General features: G+C 47.0%; 1 protein-coding gene across 6 annotated transcripts in view; it reads left to right on the forward strand.

Annotated features, from left to right (window-relative positions):
* The window catches only part of RUFY3 (RUN and FYVE domain containing 3), an 86,502-nt gene that overhangs the window by 6,248 nt on the left and 54,123 nt on the right, over positions 1–26,131 (forward strand). The window contains exon 1 of one of the 6 annotated variants that reach the window (XM_038759457.1): positions 16,717–17,717. The exons of 1 other annotated variant lie outside the window; for it this stretch is intronic. In XM_038759457.1, the coding sequence (XP_038615385.1) occupies positions 17,540–17,717 (178 nt within the window). In that variant the 5' untranslated portion in view covers positions 16,717–17,539. Of the gene's footprint in view, positions 1–16,716; positions 17,718–26,131 lie in introns of those variants that run through there. 4 more of the 6 variants (XM_038759459.1, XR_005454668.1, XM_038759461.1 and 1 more) reach the window with 4 other exon arrangements.

Below are 26,131 nucleotides of genomic sequence, written 5' to 3' on the forward strand. Positions count from 1 at the left end.
ATTTAGTGAAATACTTTGCACATACTAAGCACTTCGTACTTGCTCTTGCAAAGACTGTACGGTTGAAAGCCCTTTAATTTCAGGGAGGCGGGGAGCGGTCATTTTCTGCACAACGTGGTTGGCATCTCGGGCTTCGTAGGTTTGGCGTTTTTGGAGGTAAGGAAAGTACAGACTCGGAAGGGTCGGACTTTGCTCCAAATCTCTGTATTTTAGGTGTTGTCGACCACACTCCTGCCTCTCAGCTGCTCTTCCCGGGGGTTTGCGTCCTGAGCCTCTTAGAGCCCGTTGTTAGGTAGGGACCGTCTCTATAGGTTGACGACTTGTACTTCCCAAGCGCTTAGTACAGTGCTTTGCACACAGTACATGCTCAATAAGTACGATTGACTGAATGAATCTAGAGGAGCTGAGTGATTGGAACCTACTTTGACCGAGTTCAGATGTTGCTGAGGATGATGATACCTGTGGAATTGAAGTCATTCTTTAATTATTTAAATAAGATATAATTGCTCCGTAATCCTTGTGGTATCGAGAAGGGCCCTGGCCCAGAGGAAAAACATGTCAGTCAGAGTTAGAGGACCTGGTTTCTAATCCCGCCCGCCTGCTGTGTGATCTTGGACGAGTCACTTCTTTGTGCCTCAGTTTCCTCTGCAAAACAGGAATTCAGTATCCGTGCTTCCTTCCTCTTAGATGATGAGCCCCGCGAGGGGCAGGGATCGCGAGCAATCTGATTGTCTTGTTTCTGTGCGGTGCTTAGTGCAGGGCTTGGCACATAGCAAGTGCTTATCATCGTTAAGACCGCCGTATCAGCTGAGAGGTCTCTGGGACATCTACTTCTCTCCCCCTGTAGAGTCTAAGCTCATTGTGGGCAGGGAATGTGTCTACCAGTGCTTAGAACAGTGCTTGGAGGCTTTCCCAGACTGAGCTCCCTCCTTCCTCTCTCCCTCCTCATCCCCCCCACCCTACCTCCTTCCCCTCCCCTGTATATATGTTTGTACAGTTTTATTACTCTATTTTACTTGTACATATTTACTATTCTATTGATTTTGTTAATGATGTGCATCTAGCTTTCCTTCTATTTATTCTGATGACTTGACAGCCATCCACATGTTTTGTTTTGTTGTCTGTCTCCCCCTTCTAGACTGTGAGCCCGTTGTTGGGTAGGGACCGTCTCTATATGTTGCTAACTTGTACTTCCCAAGTGCTTAGTACAGTGCTCTGCGCTCAGTAAATACGATCAAATGAATGAATGCTTGGCACAGGGTAAGTGCTCAACAAATATCACTCATTATTACCAACTGTGCTCTGTTGTACTCTCCCAATTTGTCGTCGCTCTTATTTTCATTTGAGTGCTGACTGTGTGCCTGACACACAGTTTTGTTTTGTTTTGTTGTCTGTCTCCCCCTTCTAGACTGTGAGCCCACTGTTGGGTAGGGACCGTCTCTATATGTTGCCAACTTGTACTTTCCAAGCGCTTAGTACAGTGCTCTGCACACAGTAAGCGCTCAATAAATACGATTGATTGATTGATTGATCCCTCCCGGAACACCCCACCTCCGTCTGCAGTCGCTCTGGTAATGGATCCATAGAGTTTTCTTGGTCAAAATCCGGAAGCGGTTTAATAGTAATGATGGTATTTGTTAAGCGCTTACTATGTGCAAAGCACTGTTTTAAGCGCTGGGTTTACCATTGCCTCCTTTTGCTCTGTCAACCAGAGTCTCATCCCTCGACTCTCTCCCAGGCCGCTGTTGCCCAGCGTGGATGAGTTTTGCCTTGTAAGCAGATGGCCTTTCACTCGCTAGCCACTGGCCAAGCTAGGAGTGGAATGGACAGGCCACTGCTGGACTCTCCCTCCCGTAGCCGAGAGCGGTAGAGGACTGGAAACTCTCCAGGTGCGACCCTGAGGGGGAAAGCAGTGGGGTGGACGCAAGATCTTGAGAGTGAAAATGTATTAGGAGCTACACCCCCTTGGCATCAGGCCAGAAAGCCCCCACAGTTATCAGCCCCAGCCCCTTTTGTGGCCACCGCAGTAGCAGCCGACAGTTAACGAGTCCGTCGGATTTATTGAGCGCTTGTGGGGGGCCAGAGATTGGTCGAGGACAATATCATTCGAAGGCACAATCCCTGCTCTCTAGGAACTTAATTGTCTGATGGGGGTGAGAGACACTAAAGTAAAATCTAGCAGGCGGGAGGGGGAACGCAAGGGGGAATCCATCCAGCTCCTCCTCCTGAGGCCATCTGGATAATAATAATAATAATAATAATAATAATAATAATAATGGCATTTTACTTGTACATATCTATTCATTTTATTTTGTTAATATGTTTTGTTTTTTGTTGTCTGTCTCCCCCTTCTAGACTGTGAGCCCGCTGTTGGGTAGGGACCGTCTCTATGGGTTGCCAACTTGTACTTCCCAAGCACTTAGTATAGTGCTCTGCACAGAGTGAGCGCTCAATAAATACGACTGATTGATTAAGCTCTTACTATGTGCAAAGCACTGTTCTAAGGCTGGGGAGGTTACAAGGTGATCGGGTTGTCCCATGGGGGGGCTCACAGTCTTCATCCCCAATTTACAGATGAGGGAACCGAGGCCCAGAGAAGTGAAGTGACTTGCCCAGAGTCACCCAGCTGACAATTGGCGGAGCCGGGATTTGAACCCATGACCTCTGACTCCAAAGCCCGGGCTCTTTTCACTGAGCCACACTGCTTCTCTGCTGCATCTCTGCGGTGCTTAGTGCAGGGCTTGGCACAAAGCAAGTGCTTACCGTCGTTAAGACGGCCATATCTGCCTAGAGGTCTCTGGGTTGTCTGCTTCTCTCCCCCTGTAGACTCTAAGCTCATTGTGGGCGGGGGATGTGTCTGCCAGCGCTTAGAACAGTGCTTGGCACATAGTAAACACTCAACAAATATCATTCTCCGCCCTCACAGCCCCAGAGCCCCAGCCCGGCCAGCCCCAAAGAAACCGACAGCGTGAGAGGCCCAAGGATTCAAGGTTTGCATGGCCCAGAAGTTCATTCAGTCATATTTCTTGAGCGCTTACTGTGTGCCAAGCGCTGTACTAAACGCTTAAGCTCCATACTAATCTGAATATAGTTTTATGGTACTATCTATCTGCCCCACTGGTCTGTGAGCTCCTTGCGGGCAGGAATAGGGTCTCCCAACCCGCTTTTCATTCATTCATTCATTCATTCATTCAATCGGATTTATTGAGCGCTTACTGTGTGCAGAGCACTGTACTAAGCGCTTGGGAAGTCCAAGTTGGCAACATATAGAGACGGTCCCTACCCATCAGCGGGCTCACAGTCTAGAAGGGCAGACAACAAAACAAAACCGATTCCCGGGCAGGTCACGGGTTCAGGTCCCGGCTCCGCCAGCTGTCAGCTGTGTGACTTTGGGCAGGTCACTTCGCTTCTCTGGGCCTCAGTTGCCTCAACTGTAGAATGGGGATGAAGACTGTGAGCCCCCCCGTCAGACAACCTGATCACCTTGTGACCTCCCCGGCGCTTAGAACAGTGCTTTGCACATAGTAAGCGCTTAATTCTATTTATTCTATTTATTTTATTTTGTTAATATGTTTTGTTTTGTCGTCTGTCTCCCCCTTCTAGACTGTGAGCCCGCTGTTGGGTAGGGACCGCCTCTATATGCTGCCAACTTGTACTTCCCAAGCGCTTAGTACAGTGCTCTGCACACAGTAAGTGCTCAATAAATATGATTGAATGAATAAATGCTATTATTATGATTATCAGTGCTTAGAACAGTGCTTTGCACATAGTAAGCGCTTAATTCTATTTATTCTATTTATTTTATTTTGTTAGTATGTTTTGTTTTGTCGTCTGTCTCCCCCTTCTAGACTGTGAGCCCGCTGTTCGGTAGGGACCGTCTCTATATGCCGCCAACTTGTACTTCCCAAGTGCTTAGTACAGTGCTCTGCACACAGTAAGCGCTCAATAAATACGATAGAATGAATAAATGCTATTATTATTATCAGTGCTTAGAACAGTGCTTTGCACAAAGTGCTTAATTCTATTTATTTTATTTTGTTAATATGTTTTGTTTTGTTCTCTGCCCCCCCTTCTAGACTGTGAGCCCACTGTTGGGTAGGGACCATCTCTATATGCTGCCAACTTGTACTTCCCAAGTGCTTAGTACAGTGCTCTGCACACAGTAAGCGCTCAATAAATACGATTGAATGAATAAATGCTATTATTATTATTATTATCAGTGCTTAGAACAGTGCTTTGCTCATAGCAAGTGCTTAATTCTATTTATTCTATTTATTTTATTTTGTTAATATAATAATAATAATAATGGCATTTATTAAGTGCTTACTATGTGCAAAGCACTGTTCTAAGCGCTGGTTGTTTTGTTTGGTCGTCTGTCTCCCCCTTCTAGTCTGTGAGCCCGCTGTTGGGTAGGGACCGTCTCTAGATAGATGTTGCCAACTTGTACTTCCCAAGCGCTTAGTCCAGTGCTCTGCACACAGGAAGCGCTCAATAAATACGATTGAATCAATCAATCAATCACTCGAGCGCTTACTGTGTGCAGAGCACTGGACTAAGCGCTTGGGAAGTACAAGTTGGCAACATATAGAGACGGTCCCTACCCAACAGTGGGCTCACAGTCTAAAATTGAATGAACTCAGTACGTTGCTCTGCACGCTGTAGTCGCTCAATAAGTATTATTGATTGACTGGGGAGTGATGGTGCCCGGCTCAGCCCGACCCTGCCTCTGCCCTCTTCTCGACCCGTCGTCTCCGCTTCCGTCGGGCATTCGGCCTTAGCTCTGACCTCTTCCGTGGGCAATAGGGAGACAAGTTTTGATGTATATATGTATATATGTTTGTACATATTTATTACCCTATTTATTTATTTATTTTACTTGTACATATCTATTCTATTTATTTTATTTTGTTAATATGTTTGGTTTTGTTCTCTGTCTCCCCCTTTTAGACTGTGAGCCCTCTGTTGGGTAGGGACTGTCTCTATATGTTGCCAACTTGTACTTCCCAAGCGCTTAGTACAGTGCTCTGCACACAGTAAGCGCTCAATAAATACGATTGAGGATGATGATGATGGCCCGCAGGGCCACAGTGAAACAGGCAGGGCCAACAGGGAAGCATCAGATGACCTCTGAGTACCCCCGTAAGAGATGTGGGGTGGGGGTAGAGGGGAAACAGCAGCTGTTGGCATCGCTCATGCCCTCTCCTAAAGAGTATAATCCCCCAATGGCACGTGCCCGACCACCCCGAATGCAGCACTTGGCATATTGAAGAGCTACAGCCCGATAATAATAATAATACTGGTGGTATTTAAGCGCTTACTACGTGCCAGGCACTGAACTAAGCCCTGGAGTGGTTACAAGCCAGTGGAGTTGGACCCGTGTGGGGCTCACAGTCTCAGTCCCCATTTTCCAGGTGAGGGAACTGAGGCCCAGAGAAGGGAAGTGACTTTTCCCCAAGGTCACCCAGCGGACAAGGGACGGAGCCGGGATTAGAACCCGTGACCTGCCGACTCCCAAGCCCGGGGTCTAGCCGCTATATTGTGCCGCTTCCCGGCTGATCGGAATGATCTTGTCCAACATCATCGCTCACTCATTTCATTTCAGGCTGTATGGCAGTGGGAGGACTCACTTGTTATTAGTAGTAGTAGTAGTAGTAGTAGTAGAGCGCTCTGCACTGTAAGCGCTCGATAAACAACATCAACTGATTGATGATTATGGTATTTGTTAAGTTCTGGACTTTGAGCCCACTGTTGGGTAGGGACCGTCTCTATACGTTGCCAACTTGTACTTCCCAAGCACTTAGTCCAATGCTCTGCGCACAGTAAGCACTCAATAAATACAGTTGAATGAATGAATGAATGTTGGGTAGGGACCGTCTGTATATATTGCCAACTTGTACTTCCCAAGCGCTTAGTGCAGTGCTGTGCACACAGTAAGCACTCAATAAATACAATTGAATGAATGAATGAATGTTGGGTAGGGACTGTCTCTATGTGTTGCAAACTTGTACTTCCCAAGCGCTTAGTCCAGTGCTCTGCACACAGTAAGCACTTAATACAATTGAATGAATAAATTAATGTCGGGTAGGGACCGTCTCTATATGTTGCCAACTTGTACTTCCCAAGCGCTTAGTCCAGTGCTCTGCACACAGTAAACGCTCAATAAATACAATTGAATGAATGAATGAATGTTGGATAGGGACCATCTCTATATGTTGCCAACTTGTACTTCCCAAGTGCTTAGCCCAGTGCTCTGCACACAGTAAACGCTCAATAAATACAATTGAATGAATGAATGAATGTTGGATAGGGACCGTCTCTATATGTTGCCAACTTGTACTTCCCAAGCGCTTAGTCCAGTGCTCTGCACACAGTAAGCGCTCAATAAATACAATTGAATGAATGAATGAATGTTGGGTAGGGACCGTCTCTATATGTTGCCAACTTGTACTTCACAAGCGTTTAGTACAGTGCTCTGCACACAGTAAGTGCTCAATAAATGCAATTGAATGAATAAATGTTGGGTAGGGACTGTCTGTATATGTTGCCACCCTGTACTTCCCAAGTGCTTAGTACAGTGCTCTGCACACAGTAAGTGCTCAATAAATACAATTGAATGAAAGAATGAATGTTGGGTAGGGACCTTCCCTCTATGTTGCCAACTTGTACTTCCCAAGCACTTAGTACAGTGCTTGCACAGAGTAAGTGCTCAGTAAATACGATTGAATGAATGAATGCTTATTATCCAGCGCTTAGAACAGTGCTTTGCACCTAGTAAGCGCTTAACAAATACCAAAATTATTATTATTATTATTATTATGTGTCCCCACCGCATTTACGTCTTGTGCCGTCGAGTCGTTTCTGACCCATAGCGACTCCACGGACACACGTCTTCCAGAGCGCCCTGCCCTCCATCCGCAATCCTTCTGGTAGGGGATCCGGAAATATCTCTAATTTATTCATTTATATTAATGCCTGTCTCCCCCTCTAGACTGGAAGCTCACTGTGGGCAGGCAGTGTGTCCGTTTACTGTTGTACTCTCTTAAGCACGGTGCTCGGCGCCCAGTAAGCGCTCAAGAAATACGATTGAATAAATGTCAAACATCATTCTAAGCGCCGGGGTCGTTACAAGCTAGTTGGATTGGACACAGTCCCTGTCCTGCCTGGGGCTCACAGTCTAAGTAGGAGGGAGTGAGCTTTAATCCCCATTTTACAGATGAGGAAACTGAGGCACCCAGTGACTTGCCCAAGGTCACACACTGCAAGCGATTGGCAGAGCGGCGATTTGGCCCCGGGTCCGGCTCCCAAGCCCGAGTCCCTTCTACTAAGCCACGCGGCTTCTCGTGCTTAATTCCAAATCTCCGGTTCTTGCTGTTGGTTCTCAGCCTCTTTGCAACCATCGCCCTCCCCCAAAACGTTTAGTACAGTCCTCCGCACCTCGTCGGCCCACAGTAAATATCAGCGACTAATTGACTTTCCTGGCCCTCTGATGATCTTTTTTTATATTAGGGAAATTGGTTCATTTTACCTTATTTTTTTTTCAAGAAAGACACGTTCTTTTCTGTGGTGTCCTCTATTGTACTCCCCCAAGCACTTAATACACACGGTAAACCCTCAATAAATACCACGGATGGATTATTTTGTTTCTAATCCCTGAAACTGGGCAGAAACCTAATGAACAAAGCAAGACCTGATTGTTACTTGAAAAGGTTGCCTGTATTTGCCTGAAATCCACCTCAGTGCTCCGTAAGTGATGAGAATCTTTTTGTTGAAGAGAATAATCTGGCATTTGTGTGGTTCAGTGTCGGGAACTCAAAAATGGGATGGAAGCAGTGTGGCCTATTACTCTATTTATTTAGTTTACTTGTACATATTCTATTTTATTTTGTTAATATGTTTTGTTTTGTTGTCTGTCTCCCCCTTCTAGACTGTGAGCCCACTGTTGGGTAGGGACCGTCTCTATATGTTGCCAACTTGTACTTCCCAAGCGCTTAGTACAGTGCTCTGCACACAGTAAGCGCTCAATAAATATGATTGAATGAATAGAGCCAGGGGCTTGAGAGTCAGAAGGACCTGGGTTCTAATTTGGGCTCCCCCACTTAATAGTAATAATAATAATAATGATGATGGGATTTGTTACGCACTTACTATGTGCGAAGCACTGTTCGAAGCTCTGGGGGGGACACAAGGTGATCAGGTTGTCCCACGGGGGGCTCACAGTCTTCATCCCCATTTTACAGATGAGGTGACTGAGGCATAGAGAAGTGAAGTGACTTGCCCACAGTCACACAGCTGACAAGTGGCGGAGCTGGAATTAGAACCCGTGACCTCTGACTCCCAAGTCCGGGCTCATTCCACTGAGCCACGCTGTCTGTTGTGTGACCTTGGTCAAGTCAGTTTACTTCTCTGGGCCTCAGTTACCTCATCTGTAACATGGGGACAAAGACTGTGAGCCCCATGTGAGCCAGGGACTGGGTCCAATCTGATAGAGAAGCAGCGTGACTCAGTGGAAAGAGCCCGGGCTTTGGAGTCAGAGGTTATGGGTTCGAATCCCGGCTCTGTCAATTCTCAGCTGTGTGATTTTGGGCAAGTCACTTCACTTCTCTGGGCCTCAGTGACCTTATCTGTAAAATGAGAATGAAGATTGTGAGCCCCACATGGGACAGCCTGATCACCTTGTAACCTTCCAAGTGCTTAGAACAGTGCTTTGCACATAGTAAGTGCTTAATAAATGCCATTATTATTATTATCTTGTATCTATCCCAGTATTGAGGACAGGGCTGAAGAAGTGCCATAAAAAAAACCCCTCAAAAATGTAGCGTGGCATTCAGCTTCGGCGGAAAGACTTTGGTTCCTCCTAAAACTCGCAATACAGGTTCGGGTTTTCTCTGTGACTTCATGGCTTAAGAAGGCGCAGGCGTGTTTTCTGTTTACTGTCAATCAGTTGGTGGTATTTATTGAGCGCTCACTGTGTGCAGAGCACTGTACCAAGTGCTTGGAAGAGTAACAGTCCGACAGAGTTGGTAGACAGTTTCCCTGCCCACAAGGAGCTCACAGCCTAGACGGAGAGACAGACAGACGGATTAACATCCGCGACTGAAATGAGACGAAAGCGTTGTGGGGCTGAGGGTGGGGTTGGATATCTCGTGTTGAAATCCATCAGTGGTATTTATTGAGCGCTTCCTCTGTGCCGATCGCCATACTAAGCGCCTGGAGGAATATGATAGTACAGACCATGGCCGTCTGAGCCCACCAGGTCCTGAGGGAACCAATGCTAGTGACAGGTTTTTTTTTTCTTTTTTTTAATGGTATTTGCTAAGCACTTACTCTACACCAGGCACTATACTAAGCACTGGAGTAGACATGAGACAATCAGGTTGGACACAGCCCATGTCTCACATGGGGCACGTAGCCTTCACCCCCATTTTGCAGATGAAGAAACTGAGGCCCAGAGACGTGAAGTGCCTTGCCCGGGATCGCCCAGCCGACAAGGGGCAGAACGGGGATTAGAACCCAGGTCCTTCTGGTTCCCAGCGCCCGTGTCTATCCACTAGGCCAGTGTGGCTCAGTGGAAAGAGCCCGGGCTTTGGAGTCAGAGGTCATGGGTTGTCATGACAACCCCGGCTTGTCAGCTGTGTGACTTTGGGCAACTCACTTCACTTCTCTGGGCCTCAATTCATTCATTCAATCGTATTTATTGAGCGCTTACTGTGTGCAGAGCACTGTACTAAGTGCTTGGGAAGTACAAGTCGGCAACATATAGAGATGGTCCCTACCCAACAGCAGGCTCACAGTCTAAAAGGGGGAGACAGACAATAAAACAAAACATATTAACAAAATAAAATAAATAAAATAAATATGTACAAATAAAATAAATAAATAGAGTAATAAATACATACAAACATATATCCAGGTGCTGTGGGGAGGGGAAGGAGGTAAGGCGGGGGAATGGGGAGGAGGAGGAGTTACCTCACCTGTAAAATGGGAATTAAGGTTGTGAGCCCCACATGGGACAACTTGATACCTTGTATCCTCCCCAGCGCTTAGAACAGTGCTTTGCACGTAGTAAGCGCTTACCAAATACCAATTATTATTATTATTATTACTATTAGGCCACGTTGCTGCTCAGTTAATCTGCCTGCCTGCCAGGTAAGCTGGTGAAGGGACCTGATTGAGGGCCCACTGGCCCATTCATTCAATCGTATTTATTGAGCGCTTACCGTGTGCAGAGCACTGGACTAAGTGGACGCCCTACTTTCCCGAGGGATTGGCCTAACCTGCCCATCCACAACCACTGACTGCATTTTTATCTTCTCGCAGAGCCGCCCTACTTTTGTTTTGGTTTTGAGGTCACCGAACCCTCCCTGTCCCGAGTCTTTGGGATCAGTTCTGAAACTCCAATGGAGGAAAAAAACATCCCCCTCATTTCCTTTAGTTGCCACCATCGGGGAGAGGCTCCTGGCCGGGATGAGCCATCGACACTCCATCCGTTCCTAAGTTCAGGTCGGGAATTGTGCGAGATTGAACCCTAACTGTGTCTTTGAAAATAAAATACAAACGCCTAGCTTGCTCTCACCGTGGGTGGAGTCCCGTTGGTGAAATGGATGCATTTTCATTCTGCCCTGTCCGTGTAATTTCTTATTTATTCATTCATTCAATTGTATTTATTGAGCACTTACAGTGTGCAGAGCACTGTACTAAGCGCTTGGGAAGTATAAGTTGGCAACATATAGAGACGGTCCCTACCCAACAGTGGGCTCACAGTCTAGAATTTATTTACCGAGAAAGATCAGCTACTTGCACTGGTGACAGTAAATTATAATAATAATGGTGCGTGGCTCAGTGGAAAGAGCCCGGGCTTGGGAGTCAGAGGTCATGGGTTCGAATCCTGCCTCCGCCACTTAATAATAATAATAATGATGGCATTTATTAAGTGCTTACTATGTGCAAAGCACTGTTCTAAGTGCTAGGGAGGTTACAAGGTGATCAGGTTGTCCCACGGGGGGCTCACAGTCTTCGTCCTCATTTTACAGATGAGGGAACTGAGGCCCAGAGAAGCAAATTGACTTGCCCAAAGTCACACAGCTGACAATTGGCAGAGCTGGGATTTGAACCCATGACCTCTGACTCCAAAGCCCGGGTTCTTTTCCACTGAGCCACGCTGCTTCTCATGTCAGCTGTGTGACCTTGGGCAAGCTACTTACCTTCTCTGGGCCTCAATTCCCTCATCTGTAAAATGGGAATTAAGACTGTGAGCCCCATGTGGGACAACCTGATCATCTTGTATCCCCCAGTGCTTAGAACAGTGCTTTGCACATAGTAAGCGCTTAACAACTACCATCATCATTATTATTATTACTACTGAGTACCAAGGAAGGCACAGGATAATCAGATCAAACACAGTCTGTCCCTGTGAGTCTGTCGATCGTATTTATTGAGCGCTTACTCTGTGCAGAGCGCCGTACTAAGCGCTTGGGACAGTGAGCACTTAGTACAGTGCTCTGCACACAGCAAGCGCTCAATAAATACAATTGAATGAATGAATGAATGACAGTACACCGTAACAGGCACATGCGAGACTCACGGTCTGAAGTTAAGGGAGAAGAGGCATTGAGTCCCCATTTTGCTGCCAGGGAAACTGATGCCCAGGGAAGGGAAATGACTTGCCCAAGATCACAGAGCAGGCAAGCGGGAGAGCCAGGAGAACAACCCAGTTCCTCTGGCTCCCAATTCCAGGCTCTCTTTAATAGGCCAGACTCCTCCCAGGCCACCCTGAGAATCAGTCCACGTTTATTGAGGACATTGCGGGGCAGCGATGGAGAAAGGAAGAGTTTCCCTTAATGCCAATGTCCAGTGAAGGGAAACAAAGGCAGGGGTGTGTGTGGTTGTGTGTGCACGCGCACGCTTTCAAAAGTAATGACACATCTGAAAATCTATTCCAGGTTCTTGCTCAAACTTGGGGCAGGCAGAAGCAGCCGGCTTTGGGGTCAGCCTGGGTTTATTTAGGCTGCAAGCTCGTTGTGGGTGGGGTCTGTGTCTGTTTTTGGTTCTGTCGTACTCTCCCAAGCGCTTAGTACAGTGCTCTGCGCACAGTAAGCACTCAGTCAACATGATTGAATGAATGAGTGAAAGTTTATTTTCCTCAGACCCGCTCCCAAAAGTGCTTGCAACTGAAGTTCGGGATTCAAAAATGGAGGAGAAAATTGACCAAAGAGCCTGCAGTTTTCCCGAAAATGTAATAACTTTACTTTCCCTCGTGCCAGAGCCTCGTTAGTATCTGGCTGCCCTTTGTTCTAAGTCCAGTGAGCAGTTTGTCCCTCACTTTGAAACTTGAAGCGCTTAGCGAAGCGAAGCTGTTGTTTAGTTACTCCTCTGGGGTCAGTGGGAGAGGGCACGAAGGAGTCCTCCGGTTATTAAAACGTCTACTTTTGTTTTCCTTTTTTCCCACCACTAACAAAACTTTGTATACCAAGTGTACTTGTACTTCCCAAGCGCTTAGTACAGTGCTCTGCACACAGTAAGTGCTTAATAAGTGCGATTGAATGAATGAATGAATGAAGTGGAAACACTCCTGATTCCTTATGTCACCCTTTGCTGCTGACAATCATAAAATAATAAATAATTAAGTCTGTATTAAGCGTTTACTATGTGCGAATCGATGTATACGAAGGCTGGGGTAGATAGGAGGATCATGTTAGAGACAGATGTCTGACCTGATGCTCACAGAGGCGCGCTTTTTTTGTCCAGGGATTTAGTTCCCTCTCACTCTTAGGTTGTGAGCCCATGAGAGAGACTGTGTCTAATCCGATTGTCCTGTCCTTAACACACCGTAAGCATTCAATAAATAATAATAACTGTCATTATGGCATTTATTAAGTGCTGACTTTGTGCTGTACACTGAACCAGGCTCTGGGGTGACTCAGTGGAAAGAGCCCGGGCTTTGGAGTCAATCAATCAATCAATCATATTTATTGAGCGCTTACTGTGTGCAGAGCACTGTACTAAGCGCTTGGGAAGTACAAGTTGGCAACATAAGTCAGAAGTCATGGGTTCAAATCCCAGCTCTGCCAGCTGTCAGCTGCGTGACTCTGGGTAAGTCACTTCACTTCTGTGGGCCTCAGTGACCTCATCTGTAAAATGCGGGATTAAGACTGTGAGCCCCCCCCCCCCGTGGGACAACCTGATCACCTTGTAACCTCCCCAGCGCTTAGGACAGTGCTTTGCACATAGTAAGCGCTTAATAAATGCCGTGATTATTACAAGAAAATCAGGTCAGACATCATAATAATCAGGGTATTTAAGTGCTTACATATGTGCGAGGCACTGTACTAAGCTCTGGAGTGGATGCAAGCAAATCAGGTTGGACACAGTCCCTGTCCCACATGGGGCTCACAGCCTCAATCCCGGTTTTCCAGATGAAGCGACTGAGGCCCAGAGAAGTGAAGAGACTTGCCCAAGGTCACACACCATTCATTCATTCATTCAATCGTATTGATTGAGCGCTTACTGTGTGCCGAGCACTGTATTAAGCGCTTGGGAAGTCCAAGTTGGCAACATATAGAGACGGTCCCTACCCAACAGCGGGCTCACATCCCTCATCTGCAAAGTGGGGATTAAGACTGTGAGCCCCCCGTAGGGCAACCTGATCACCTTGTAACCTTCCCAGCGCTTAGAACAGTGCTTTGCACATAGTAAGCGCTTAATAATGCCATTATTATCATTATTATTATTACAGAGAAGCGGCGTGGCAAAGTATCTAGAGCACAGGCCCAGGAGTGAGAAGGTCAAGGGTTCTAATCCCGGCTCCACCACGTGTCTGCTGTGGGACCTTGGGAAAGTCACTTCACTTCTCTGGGCCTCGGTTACCTCATCTGGAGAATGGGGATTGAGACTCTGAGCCCCGTGTGGGACAGGGACTGTGTCCAATCTGATTTGCTTGTATCCACCCCGGCGCTTAGTACAGTTCTTGGCACATTAACAGGTGTTTATTAAGGACTCATTGGTACTGCCAGGGTAATGGTAGTTATAATTGAGTGTTTTAAGGATTTACTGGCAGTGATAATGGCGTTTATTAAGAACCCACCTTCTTCCCCTCCCCACAGCACCTGTATATATGTATATATGTTTGTACATATTTATTACTCTATTTATTTTATGTGTACATATTTATTCTATTTATTTTATTTTGTTAATATGTTCTGTTGTCTGTCTCCCCCTTCTAGACTGTGAGCCCACTGTTGGGTAGGGACCGTCTCTATATGTTGCCAACTTGTACTTCCCAAGCGCTTAGTACAGTGCTCTGCACACAGTAAGTGCTCAATAAATACGAATGAATGAATGAATAGTGCTGGGATAGTGATAGTTTTAATAGTGTTTATTAAGGTCTCAGTGGTAGCAGTAGTGGGGTGTTTATTATTCATTCATTCAGTCGTATTTACTGAGAGCTTAATGTGTGCAGAGCACTGAACTAAGCGCTTGGAAAGTACAGTTCAGCAATAAAGAGAGACAATCCCTGCCCACAACGGACTTACAGTCTAGAAGGGGGGAGACAGACATCAACAGTTAACAGGCATCAATAGCATCAATATAAATAAATAGAATTATAAATATGTTCGCATCAAAACAAGTCAACGGGCATTAAGGTAAATAGAATTACAGCTATGAATAGCATCAATATGAATAAATAGAATTATAGATATATGCACATCAAAACAAGTCAACAGGCATTAATGTAAATAAATAGAATTATAGATATATGCACAAGTGCTGTGGGGCTGGGAATGGAAAGGGAGCGAGTCAGGGTGATAGGGAGGGGGAGCTGAGGAAAAGGGGGGTTCAGTCTGGAGTCACTGGTCGTTGTAATGGTTTTTATTAGTAGTTCTATGGTGTTTATTAGCTTTGGTGTTTATTAAGGGCTCTCATTCTGTGGGAGGCAGGTGGGGAAGTGCGAAGGTAAACAGATTCCTGCCCCATAGGGGACTCCCAAGCCAAACTTGGTAAACCATTCCCCAGGGATAGTAACAGCGCTCGCTCCGCAAAACCCCAGCCATCCATCCATTCATTCAGTCGTATTTATTGAGCGCTTACTGTGTGCAGAGCACTGGACTAAGCGCTTGGGAAGTCCAAGTTGGCAACATACAGAGACGGTCCCTACCCAACGGCAGGCTCACAGTCTAGAAGGGGGAGACAGAGAACAAAACAAAGCGTATTAACAAAATAAAATAAATAGAATAAATATGCCCCGTGTAAAACAAAGGGGCTAAACTGGGTTCCTCCTCCTCCCCATCCCCCCCGCCCTACCTCCTTCCCCTCCCCACAGCACCTGTATGTATGTCTGGACAGATTGATTACTCAATCTCCGTGGCTCAGTGGAAAGAGCCCGGGCTTTGGAGTCAGAGGTCATGGGTTCAAATCTCAGCTCCACCACTTGTCAACTGTGTGACTTTGGGAAAGTCAGTTCACTTCTCTGGGCCTCAGTTCCCTCATCAGTAAAATGGGGATTAAGACTGTGAGCCCCCACATAGGACAACCTGATTACCTTGTAACCTCCCCAGTGCTTAGCACAGCACTTTGCGCATAGTAAGTGCTTAATAAATGCTATATCATTATTATTATTAGAAGGCAGGAAGAGCCCATCTTTTCTCCTCATGAAGGATCTGGGGCCAGGAGGTGGGGGACACTAAATAATTTTGGTAGTTTTGTTAAGCGCTTCCTATGGGCCAAGCACTGTATTTAGCGCTGGGGTAGATACAGATCATCAGGCCGCACGTGGGACTCACAGTCTACGTAGGAGGGAGAGTGGTTATTGAATCCCCATTTTGCAGATGAGGGAACTGAGGCCCAGAGAAGTTAAGCAGTTCGTCCAAGGTCACACAGCAGACAAGTGGCAGAGCCGGGATTAGAACGCAGATCCTCGGACGCCCAGGCTTGTAGTCTTTTCACTAGTCCATGCTGCTTCTGCAGTGATTTCTGAGCAAACATACCATATTCATATGGATGCAGTTTGTGTGCGTGCGTGCGACCGATTTGATCACATTCAGTCCCGGAGCTCCTATTGAATTTTTTTCGGTTGGTTTTTTTTTTTTGAGCAAAATTTCTCTTGAGCGAGTTCAGAGGGAGAGCTCACGGGTGCAGGTTGGCGTGCGATTTCTTTCTCCTCTGTCCTCGTGGATGGGAGCATTTAGAAAATAGACACTCGGGAGGTGCTTGTTAGCTGCGTCAGGTTCCGTTTCTGACACAGCCTCCCATCTGACGAGGCTGGAGGAATTTCCAAATGGATGAAAATACAGGCTGTCAAACGGAAGGAAGTGTGTGTGCTTGGCATTCATGAGAGCCCCCAGGCCTCAGAGAGCGCGCTGCCGTTTTTCCGTGACCCCACAGGCTGAGCAAACCTCGCAAACGGCCGGTGGGAAGGTCGGCCTGCCCCAGAACCGCTGCCCAGAGCCCCCTCCTCAGCTCCATCATCATCATCAATCGTATTTATTGAGCGCTTGCTATGTGCAGAGCACTGTACTAAGGGCTTGGGAAGTACAAATTGGCAACATATAGAGACAGTCCCTACCCAACAGTGGGCTCACAGTCTAAAAGAAGCTCCATCCCTTCTCCCCAAATGTGGAAGGCAGGCATCATTCGGGGGCATTGCTTTTAGACTGTGAGCCCACTGTTGGGTAGGGACTGTCTCTACGTGTTGCCAACTTGTACTTCCCAAGCGCTTAGTACAGTGCTCTGCACATAGTGAGTGCTCAATAAATGCGATTGATGATGATGATGATGAGAGCCGAACCCAGATTGACTCACCCTGCCTCGAAGTGGGCTGTGCAGAGATGAGAGAGGCAGACGGAGAGAGCGCACGGCCTAATTGCTCTCCCTGCATCAGCAGCATCAATAAAGCATCCTGGGAATCACTTGCCCTACGCTCAGAGCAGCTGGTCACATGAGTCTGGATTTTCAGTTCAGTTCATTAGTCAGCCATTTTGGTCAACACCCTGCTTACTGCGCACAAGCAACCCCATTAGCCGTCCAGAGACGGGCTGAGCCCAGCCGAGACGGCAGCGGCTGATTTCAGCGGCCCGGGGGCTCCTCTTCCCAGCTCTCGGGAGAAAATAGATGCTCGCTTCTGCTTCTCCTTTGGCGTTGCGGTCACCGGCGGAGGAAGAGGCTTTCTTCTCGTGCTCCTACGGAGGCCACGTTTCTGAAGCCAAGGGGGCAGCCGGCTGAGATTCTTTGTCGCCTCCGGCTCCGCTGAAGAAAAGAGGGAGCAAGAGGGGAAAGAAAGGAAGAGGGAGCTGGGAGAAGACAAGCATCCTTTTATCCTCCGAGACCGGGGGATGATTTTAGGAGCGAAGAGAGAGTAGCGTTGTGGGTCTTGAGCCTAGCTGTTCTTAAATAGCAAGGCATTTTTTATTTTTATTGATTTATTTATTTGGGGGGGTCTTTTCATCTGAAAGATTGCCTTTCCGGAGCTCGGGGGTGCCTCTTTCTTTTGGTGTGGTGTTTATTTGTGTGCGTGTGTGTGGTGTGCCGTGGTCCCAGCTGAGTCATCATGTCGGCCCTGACGCCTCCAAGCGAGACGCCGACCCCAACCACTGACAAAATCACCCAGGCGGCCATGGAGACCATCTACCTTTGCAAGTTCCGAGTGTCTATGGACGGAGAGTGGCTTTGCCTGCGTGAGCTAGATGACATCTCCTTGACTCCCGACCCGGAACCGACCCACGAAGGTACGGTCCCATCCAGGCCCCCGGGCATCGCTACCGCATCCCCCCTGTTAGAACAAGAATTGGCCAGAGGCCGGGTGGCGGGGATGGGGGTGGGGGGGGTAGGACCACAGGGTGAGGGAGGAGAAGAGAGAGAAAGGGCAGGCGAACCTTCCCAAGTATTTGTCTCCCTAAAAAACCTTCCAATCTCCATTCCTTTCATCCCCCCCGCCCCCAGTTTCTTTCTTTCTTCTCTCTCACCCATCGTCTTCTCTCTCCCCTTGCTCTGCCCCTTCTTCCTCGTTATTTTTTTTCCCCGAGTGTTGTCTCCGTCTTGGTGCCCCCCTGGAATCTTCCTTTGAGATTCGATACCTCACAGAGCTGAGGTGCCCAACCTGTCGGTTCATAGAGCTAATTCATTTTCAGCTTTCTTCATCTATTTTTTGGATCAGAAACGATAACCTCCTTCCCCATCAGGTTATTGGAAAGCCTAGAGGTTTTGGAAAGAGGGCAGCATTCAGGGGGTGGAACCCAGGTTTGCTAGCAGACCAGCTTGAACAGAGATAATTTATTTGGGGGGTGAGGGGTTAGCCAACGGTCAGGGGTCACCCCTGTTGCCACTGCCAGTTTCGGCGACTTCTACTGTAGAATCTGCATAGGTCGATTCATCCTTCCGTCTCAAATTCGTTGCAACCGCGAGGTAGCTCGAGCCTCTCCTTAGTAGTCAAAGTCAATTTTATCTCTAGAGCCAGTCTAGTGAAGATGGAGTCGAGGTGAATGCAAGACTCTGAAAGTGTTGAAGGCGATCGGCATTGTAATAATAACAGTGGCATTTATTAAGCGCTTACTATGTGCAAAGCACTGTTCTAAGTGCTCGGGGAGGTTACAAGGTGATCAGGTTGTCCCACGGGGGGCTCCCACTCTTAATCCCCGTTTTCCAGATGAGGTAACTGAGGCTCAGAGAAGTGAAGTGACTTGCCCAAAGTCACACAGCTGGCAAGTGGCGGAGCCGGGATTTGAACCCATGACCTCTGACTCCAAAGCCCGGGCTCTTTCCACTGAGCCACGCTGCTTCTCTGTAATTCTTTGTAATTAAGGGTGAACTTGGGGGTGCCTAAAGGCTGTTTTCTGGACTCAGGCGCTCATTTATTCTGCAGCCTAACTGCTAGTAAACATGCCAAGCTGTAGGAAAAGACCCTCTTCGTATTGTATTGGTTTCGTTCTGTTTATTTGGGGGCTGGGAGGGGAGGTATAATCTTTTCTAAAGCTTCTCTAAGGAGAGAGATCTTCCCCACATAAACAAGCCATTTTAACACATTTTAAATGGGTAATATCTACACATTTCATTTCAGCCACCCAAACCCCAGCAACAAGAGATTTACAGTTATAAAGGAGAAAACCCTTACCTGTCATATCTCCCGCCCTCCCAAAAGCATATTGAATTCATTAGAGAAGCAGCGTGACTCAGTGGAAAGAGCCCGGGCTTTGGAGTCAGAGGTCATGGGTTCAAATCCTGGCTCCGCCGCTTGTCAGCTGTGTGAGTCTGGGCAAGTCACTTCACTTCTCTGTGCCTCAGTTACCTCATCTGTAAAATGGGGATTAAAACCGTGAGCCCCTCGTGGGACAACCCGATCAACTTGTATCCTCCCCAGTGCTTAGAACAGTGCTTGGCACATAGTAAGCGCTTAATAAATGCCATTATTATTATTATTATCAGTGGAATTTAAGCATCTGCTCTTTGCCAGAGCACTGTCTTACCCCTTGGGAGGGTACAGTAGAGTAAGTAGGGAAGATTCCTGCCCTCAAGTACAGTGCTCTGCACACAGTAAGCGCTCAATAAATACGATTGAATGAATGAGTGAATACATGGGGCACTGTATTATGGCTAGTAAGAAGGAATTTGGGGTTTGGAGTGGTTTGGGGGGTTTTTTTGGCTCTGGGACACACTCCTCACAGGATTTAAATTCCATCTTTTGTGGCCATCTATTCAGTGCCCTTATTTTTTATAGTAAAACAAAAACTTTTTATGAAAGAAAAATTGGAGATTGTTGATAGAGGCAAAAATACAGTCCTAGGACCGTTGAACATTTCAGATAGCCTATCAGGGGGATCCCACTGTAGGTTTTTATAATATAGGCAGCATGGCTTTATTAATTGGTAGCAATTGCAGTCAGGTTCAAGATTTTACCCAAAGGGGACAAGAGGGTTTGAAGAAAAGAGAAAAATTCAGCCATGTTAGAAAGTAACCGAGGTTACCCAGGGTGCCAGAATTGGCCAATTTTTGTTTGGGGCCTCCAAGATGTAGTCTGAGTAACAAGTGGTAGTAGTATTTATTAAGCGCTTACTCTATGCAGAACACTGTACTAAGCCCCGGGAGAAATTTAGACACCGTCCTTGGGAGGCTCACCATCTAAGGATTAGGTCTGTTACTGATTCAGTTCTCATTTCACGATCACTAACTTGATCGATGGTGGTTGCAGAGGGGTATTCCCCTTTTGCCTAAATTATATCCATGAGGAAAAGTTATTTGTTTTGGGATAAAGCAGAGGTGGGGAGCTGATGACTTCACTTTGGGCTTGTAAGCTCATAGGGAGTCGCAGAGACACCCTTATGTAAGCGTGGCTCAGTGGAAAGAGCCCGGGCTTGGGAGTCAGAGGTCATGGGTTCTAATCCTGCTTCCACCACTGCTCAGCTGTGTGACTTTGGGCAAGTCATTTAACTTCTCTGTATATATGTATATATGTTTGTACATATTTATTACTCTATTTATTTTACTTGTACATATCTATTCTATTTATTTTATTTTGTTAGTATGTTTGGTTTTGTTCTCCGTCTCCCCCTTTTAGACTGTGAGCCCACTGTTGGGTAGGGACTGTCTCTATATGTTGCCAACTTGGACTTCCCAAGCGCTTAGTACAGTGCTCTGCACACAGTAAGCTCTCAAATACGATTGATTGATTGATTCTCTGTGCCTCAGTTCCCTCATCTGTAAAATGAGGATTAAGACTGTAAACCCCCAGTGGGACAACCTGATCTCCTTGTAACCTCCCCAGCGCTTAGAACATTCATTCATTCATTCATTCAATCGTATTTATTATTATTATTAATAATAATAATAATAATGATAATGATGGCATTTGTTAAGTGCTTACTATGTGCAAAGGACTGTTCTAAGCGCTGGGGGGATACAAGGTGATCAGGTTGTCCTGCGTGGGGCTCACAGTCATCATCCCCATTTTACAGATGAGGTAACTGAGCCTCTGAGAAGTGAAGTGACTTGCCCAAGGTCACACAGCAGACATGTGGCGGAGCCAGGATTCGAACCCATGACCGCTGACTCCAAAGCCTGTGCTCTTTCCACTGAGCCACGCTGTGATAATAATAATATTCATTCATTCATTCAATCGTATTTATTGAGCGCTTACTGTGTGCAGAGCACTGGACTAAGCGCTTGGGAAGTACAAGTTGGCAACATCTAGAGACGGTCCCTACCCAACAGCGGGCTCACAGTCTAGAAGGGGGAGACAGACAACAAAACAAAACATATTAACAAAATAAAATAAATAGAATAAATAAGTACAAGTAAAATAAATAAATAAATAGAGTAATAAATATGTACAAACATATATACATATATCCTGGTGCTGTGGGGAGGGGAAGGAGGTAAGGCGGGGGGATGGGGAGGGGGAGAAAGGGGGATGCACAGTGCTTTGCGCATAGTAAGTGCTTAATAAATGCCGTCATTATTATTATAAGCACTTAGTACAGTGTTCTGCACACAGTAAGCGCTCAATAAATACGATTGAATGAATGTAACAACCAAGAATTTGGAGTGGGGAGGGTCGTTCCAGTGTGGGCTGGGAGAGGCCGAGAAGCAAGGCCAATCAATCAATATCAGTAGTATTTATTGAGCGCTAACTGCGTGCAGAGCACTGTACTAAGCTCTAGGGAGAGTACAACACAAGAACATAATAGACTCATTCCCTGCCCACACCGGGTTTATCATCTAGAGGGAGGAGAGCAGAAAGGAGGGAAAGAGCCAGGGCTCACACATCAGGGGTGTGAGAGGATATTAACCTTCTCCTCAGGCGCACTGGGTGATTCAGGGTAAATTTGTGATCACTTCACACTTCCCCATCTGTCACATGGGGGGAAAAAGCACCTGCCCCTCCTTCATCCTCTCCCCTCCTCCCTGCTCTGTGGGAGAATTGTCTGTTTTCTTTAGGACCTTGATGTTCACTTCACCCACAGCGCTTCCATACGTATCCGTAATTTGTTTATATTAATGGCTGTCTCCCCCTCTAGATTCATTCATTCATTCATTTGTATTTATTGAGCGCTTCTGTGTGCAGAGCACTGTACTAAGTGCTTGGGAAGTACAAGTTGGCAACTTATAGAGACGGTCCCTACCCAACAGTGGGCTCACAGTCTAGAAGCAGCGTGGCTCAGTGGAAAGAGCCCGGGCTTTGGAGTCAGAGGTCGGGGTTCACATCCCGGCTCCGCCACTTGTCAGCTGTGTGACTTTGGGCAAGTCACTTCACTTCTCTGGGCCTCAGTTCCCTCATCTGTAAAATGGGGATTAAGCCTGTGAGCCCCACGTGGGACAACCTGATTACCTTGTATCTACCCCAGCACTTAGAACAGTGCTTGGCACATAGTAAGCGCTACCAACATTATCATTATTATTATTATTAGAAGGGGGAGACAGACAACAAAACATATTAACAAAATAAATGGAATAGTAAATAGGTACAAGTAAAATAAATAGAGTAATAAATCTGTCCAAACATATATACAGGTGCTGTGGGGAGGGATGGGGAGGAGGTTACATCCCATGTAACAACCATATGTGTTGCCAATTTGTACTTCCCAAGCGCTTAGTACAGTGCTCTGCACATAGTAAGCGCTCAATAAATACGACTGATGATGATGATCCCATAGGAGAAATTGGGGTCTGAATCAAAGTAGGGACATGGTTTGGTGTTCCAAGGCAAGTGCCGCGTTTGATCTAAAAAAAGGAAGCGGTCATTCTGACACCTCCAGCTTGGCTATTTTCCCCCTCCTTCTTCTGAAAACAGAGTTGCAAGCTTTGCTGGGCAGCGGCTTCACAGCAATCAGCCCCGTGGTTATTTAAAGCTTCCCAGTTTCCTTTGGCTTTGGGCATCTGTTTCGAGTGGGGTCAGGATCGGCTTTTTAATAGGGTCTGAGTAATCACCCGGCGCTGCAAGGAGAACTGAGAATCCATTTGTAATTGGGTTAAGGGGTAGTAGTAGTAATAGTAGTTGCGGTGGTGGGAGAGGCGGGTATTGAGCAAAACTGGTTTCTCCTTGGTCCCCCCCCCCCCCCCGACAACCGTAAAGGACATGAGGCTGATGAAAATTGTATTACCCTTGGGATCGGGGCCTAATCAAAAACCTAAGGATTGGCCTCCCAGCCGTGTGATCTGCCATTGAATTGAAAGGGTGGGCTGGTGATTGTGTGTGTGTGTGTGTGTGTGTGTGTGCGCTCTTTATTTGAAAATGATGCCCCAAGTGTGTCCCTGTAGCAGGGACCATTTTGTTTCTTTAAGCACCTAAGCATTTTGGGGTTTACTTTGGTGTTCGGAGGTAAACCCCAAAGAAAATCCACCCATGTGGGGCCCGTCATTTCCAGTGCAGATGTTGGACATGCCTCGGGCGGCCTAGGTCAGCGGGAGACCTGAGACCGAGAGGCCAGCCCAGCCCCTCATCATCAACCATCAATCGTATTTACTGAGCGCTTACTATGTGCAGAGCACTGTACTAAGCGCTTGGGAAGTACAAATCGGCAACATATAGAGACAGTCCCTACCCAACAGTGGGCTCACAGTCTAAAAGGGGGAGACAGAGAACAAAACCAAACATACTAACAAAATAAAATAAATAGGATAGATATGTACAAGTAAAATAAATAAATAGAGTAATAAATATGTACAATAATGAATATGTATGCTCTCTTCATTCTGCCCAGACCTGAGCCACCGCCCTGGGAGGACTCTGGGTGGTGGTATCTGAGCAGGGGAAGACGGTAAAAATAAAGATAATAATTGTGATCCTTGTTAAGAGTTTACTACAAGTACTGTATTAAGCACTGGGGTAGATACAAGATAATCGGATTAGATTATCCCTGTCCCTGTCCCACATAAGACTCACATTTTTAATCCCCATTTTGCTGATTCATTCATTCATTCATTCAATCATATTTATTGAGCGCTTGCTGTGTGCAGAGCGGTGTACTAAGCTCTTGGGAAGTACGATGAGGTAACGGAGGCACAGAGAAGTCCTTGTCGCGTATAGGGCTCACAGTCCTAGTCCCCAGTTTACAGATGAGGTCACTGAGGTCCAGAGAAGTGAAGTGACTTGCCCAAGGTCACCCAGCAGACCAGCGGCAGAGTCAGAATTAGAACCCAGGTCCTCTGGCTTCTATTCATTCATTCGTTCATTCAATCGTATTTATTGAGCGCTTACTGTGTGCGGAGCACTGTACTAAGCGCTTGGGAAGTCCAAGTTGGCAACATATAGAGACGGTCCCTACCCAACAGCGGGCTCACAGTCTAGAAGGGGGAGACAGAGAACAAAACCAAACATACTAACAAAATAGAATAAATAGAATAGATATGTACAAGTAAAATAAATCAATAGATAGAGTAATAAATCCGTACCAACATATATACATATATACAGGTGCTGTGGGGAAGGGAAGGAGGTAAGGAGGGGGGGATGGAGAGGGGAAGGAGGAGGAGAGGAAGGAGGGGGCTCAGTCTGGGAAGGCCTCCTGGAGGAGGTGAGCTCTCAGCAGGGCCTTGAAGGGAGGAAGAGAGCTAGCTTGGCGGAGGGGCAGAGGGAAGGCATTCCAGGCCGGGGGGGGTGACGTGGGCCGGGGGTCGACGGCGGGGCAGGCGAGAACGAGGCACAGTGAGGAGTGGCCTATCCATTAGGCCACACTGCTTCTCTATTTCCGAGGAGTCCAAGCCGAACCAGGTGTTCTCCCAAGATTTCTTTTTGGAAAGGGGCTCCCGTAAGTTCATTTGGAATCCTTGAACGGGGTCCCCTGGGAATTTTGTCAGGCGAGCCCCTGGGCTTTCTGCATCGGTGACCGTCACCGCCCCTCTTAGTGCTACGGTGAGTCTGGCAGGGCATTTTGGCTGGCAGAGCTCAGAGACGGAGCTGCAGAGTCTGTCTGAGCATGCGTTCCGGCCAGAGTCCGTAAAGCGGGCATCGTGTCCTTTGACCGTCGTGGCTTTGCTCCAAGTCTTGGAAGGCCATGCTTGCCCTAGGGCCACCTGCCTGCTTTTCAACCCGCCCCCAATCTTATCTGACCACGGGGAGACCTGCTGCAGCCTGGACCCCGTCTGGACCCCTCCAGGGTCTGCGCTGGTTGTGGACAGGGACTGTGTCTGATAACATTGTTAGATTGTTGATGATGATGATGATGATGATGGCATTTATTAAGCGCTTACTATGTGCAAAGCACTGTTCTAAGCGCTGGGGAGGTTACAGAGTGATCACGTTGTCCCACGGGGGGGCTCACAGTCATAATCCCCATTTTACAGATGAGGTAACTGAGGCCCGGAGAAGTTAAGTAACTTGCCCAAAGTCACACAGCTGACAATTGGCGGAGCCGGGATTTGAACCCATGATCTCTGATTCCAAAGCCCATGCTCTTTCCACTGAGCCATGCTGCTTCTCTAAGCGCTGCTCGGTCGAGCACTTAGTACAGTGCTCTGCACACAGTGAGCACTCAACAAAAAGAGTGACTGACTGGCTGACCCCTGGCTTAGTGGAAAGAGTCTGGGCTCGGGAGTCAGAGGTCATGGGTTCTAATCCCAGTTCTGCCACTTGTCAGCTGTGTGACTTTGGCCAAGTCACGTAACTTCTCTGGGCCTCAGTTACCTCATCTGTAAAATGGGGATGAAGACTGTGAGCCCCACGTGGGCCAGCCTGATTACCTTGTGTTACCCTAGTGCTTAGAACAGTGCTTGGCACACAGTATGCACTTAACAAATACCATTATTATTACTATTGAGAGCCCAGACTTGGGAGTCTGAAGAACCTGGTTTTAATTCCACCTTGGCCACGGGCCTGCTGTTTGACCTTGGGGTAGTCACTTCACTTTTCCGAGCCTTAGTTTCCCCATCAGGAAAGTGGGGATTCGATTCCTGTTTCTCCCTCTCTTCTAGACTCTGAGCCCCTTGTGAGCTAGGACTGCAGAGATTAACTTGTGTCTACCCCAGCACTTAGTACCGTGCTTGACACATAGTAAGCCCTTAACATTATTATTAATAATATATATTAACATATATTAATGATAATAAAGCCCTTATGAAGACACATCCCCTCCAAGAGGCCTTCCCTGACTAACCCCCCTTTTTCTTTTTCTTAAACTCCCTTCTGCGTCACCTTGACTTGCTCCCGTGGTTC

This window comes from Tachyglossus aculeatus, chromosome 17 (genome assembly GCF_015852505.1).
Source record: "Tachyglossus aculeatus isolate mTacAcu1 chromosome 17, mTacAcu1.pri, whole genome shotgun sequence".
Lineage (NCBI taxonomy): Eukaryota > Metazoa > Chordata > Mammalia > Monotremata > Tachyglossidae > Tachyglossus > Tachyglossus aculeatus.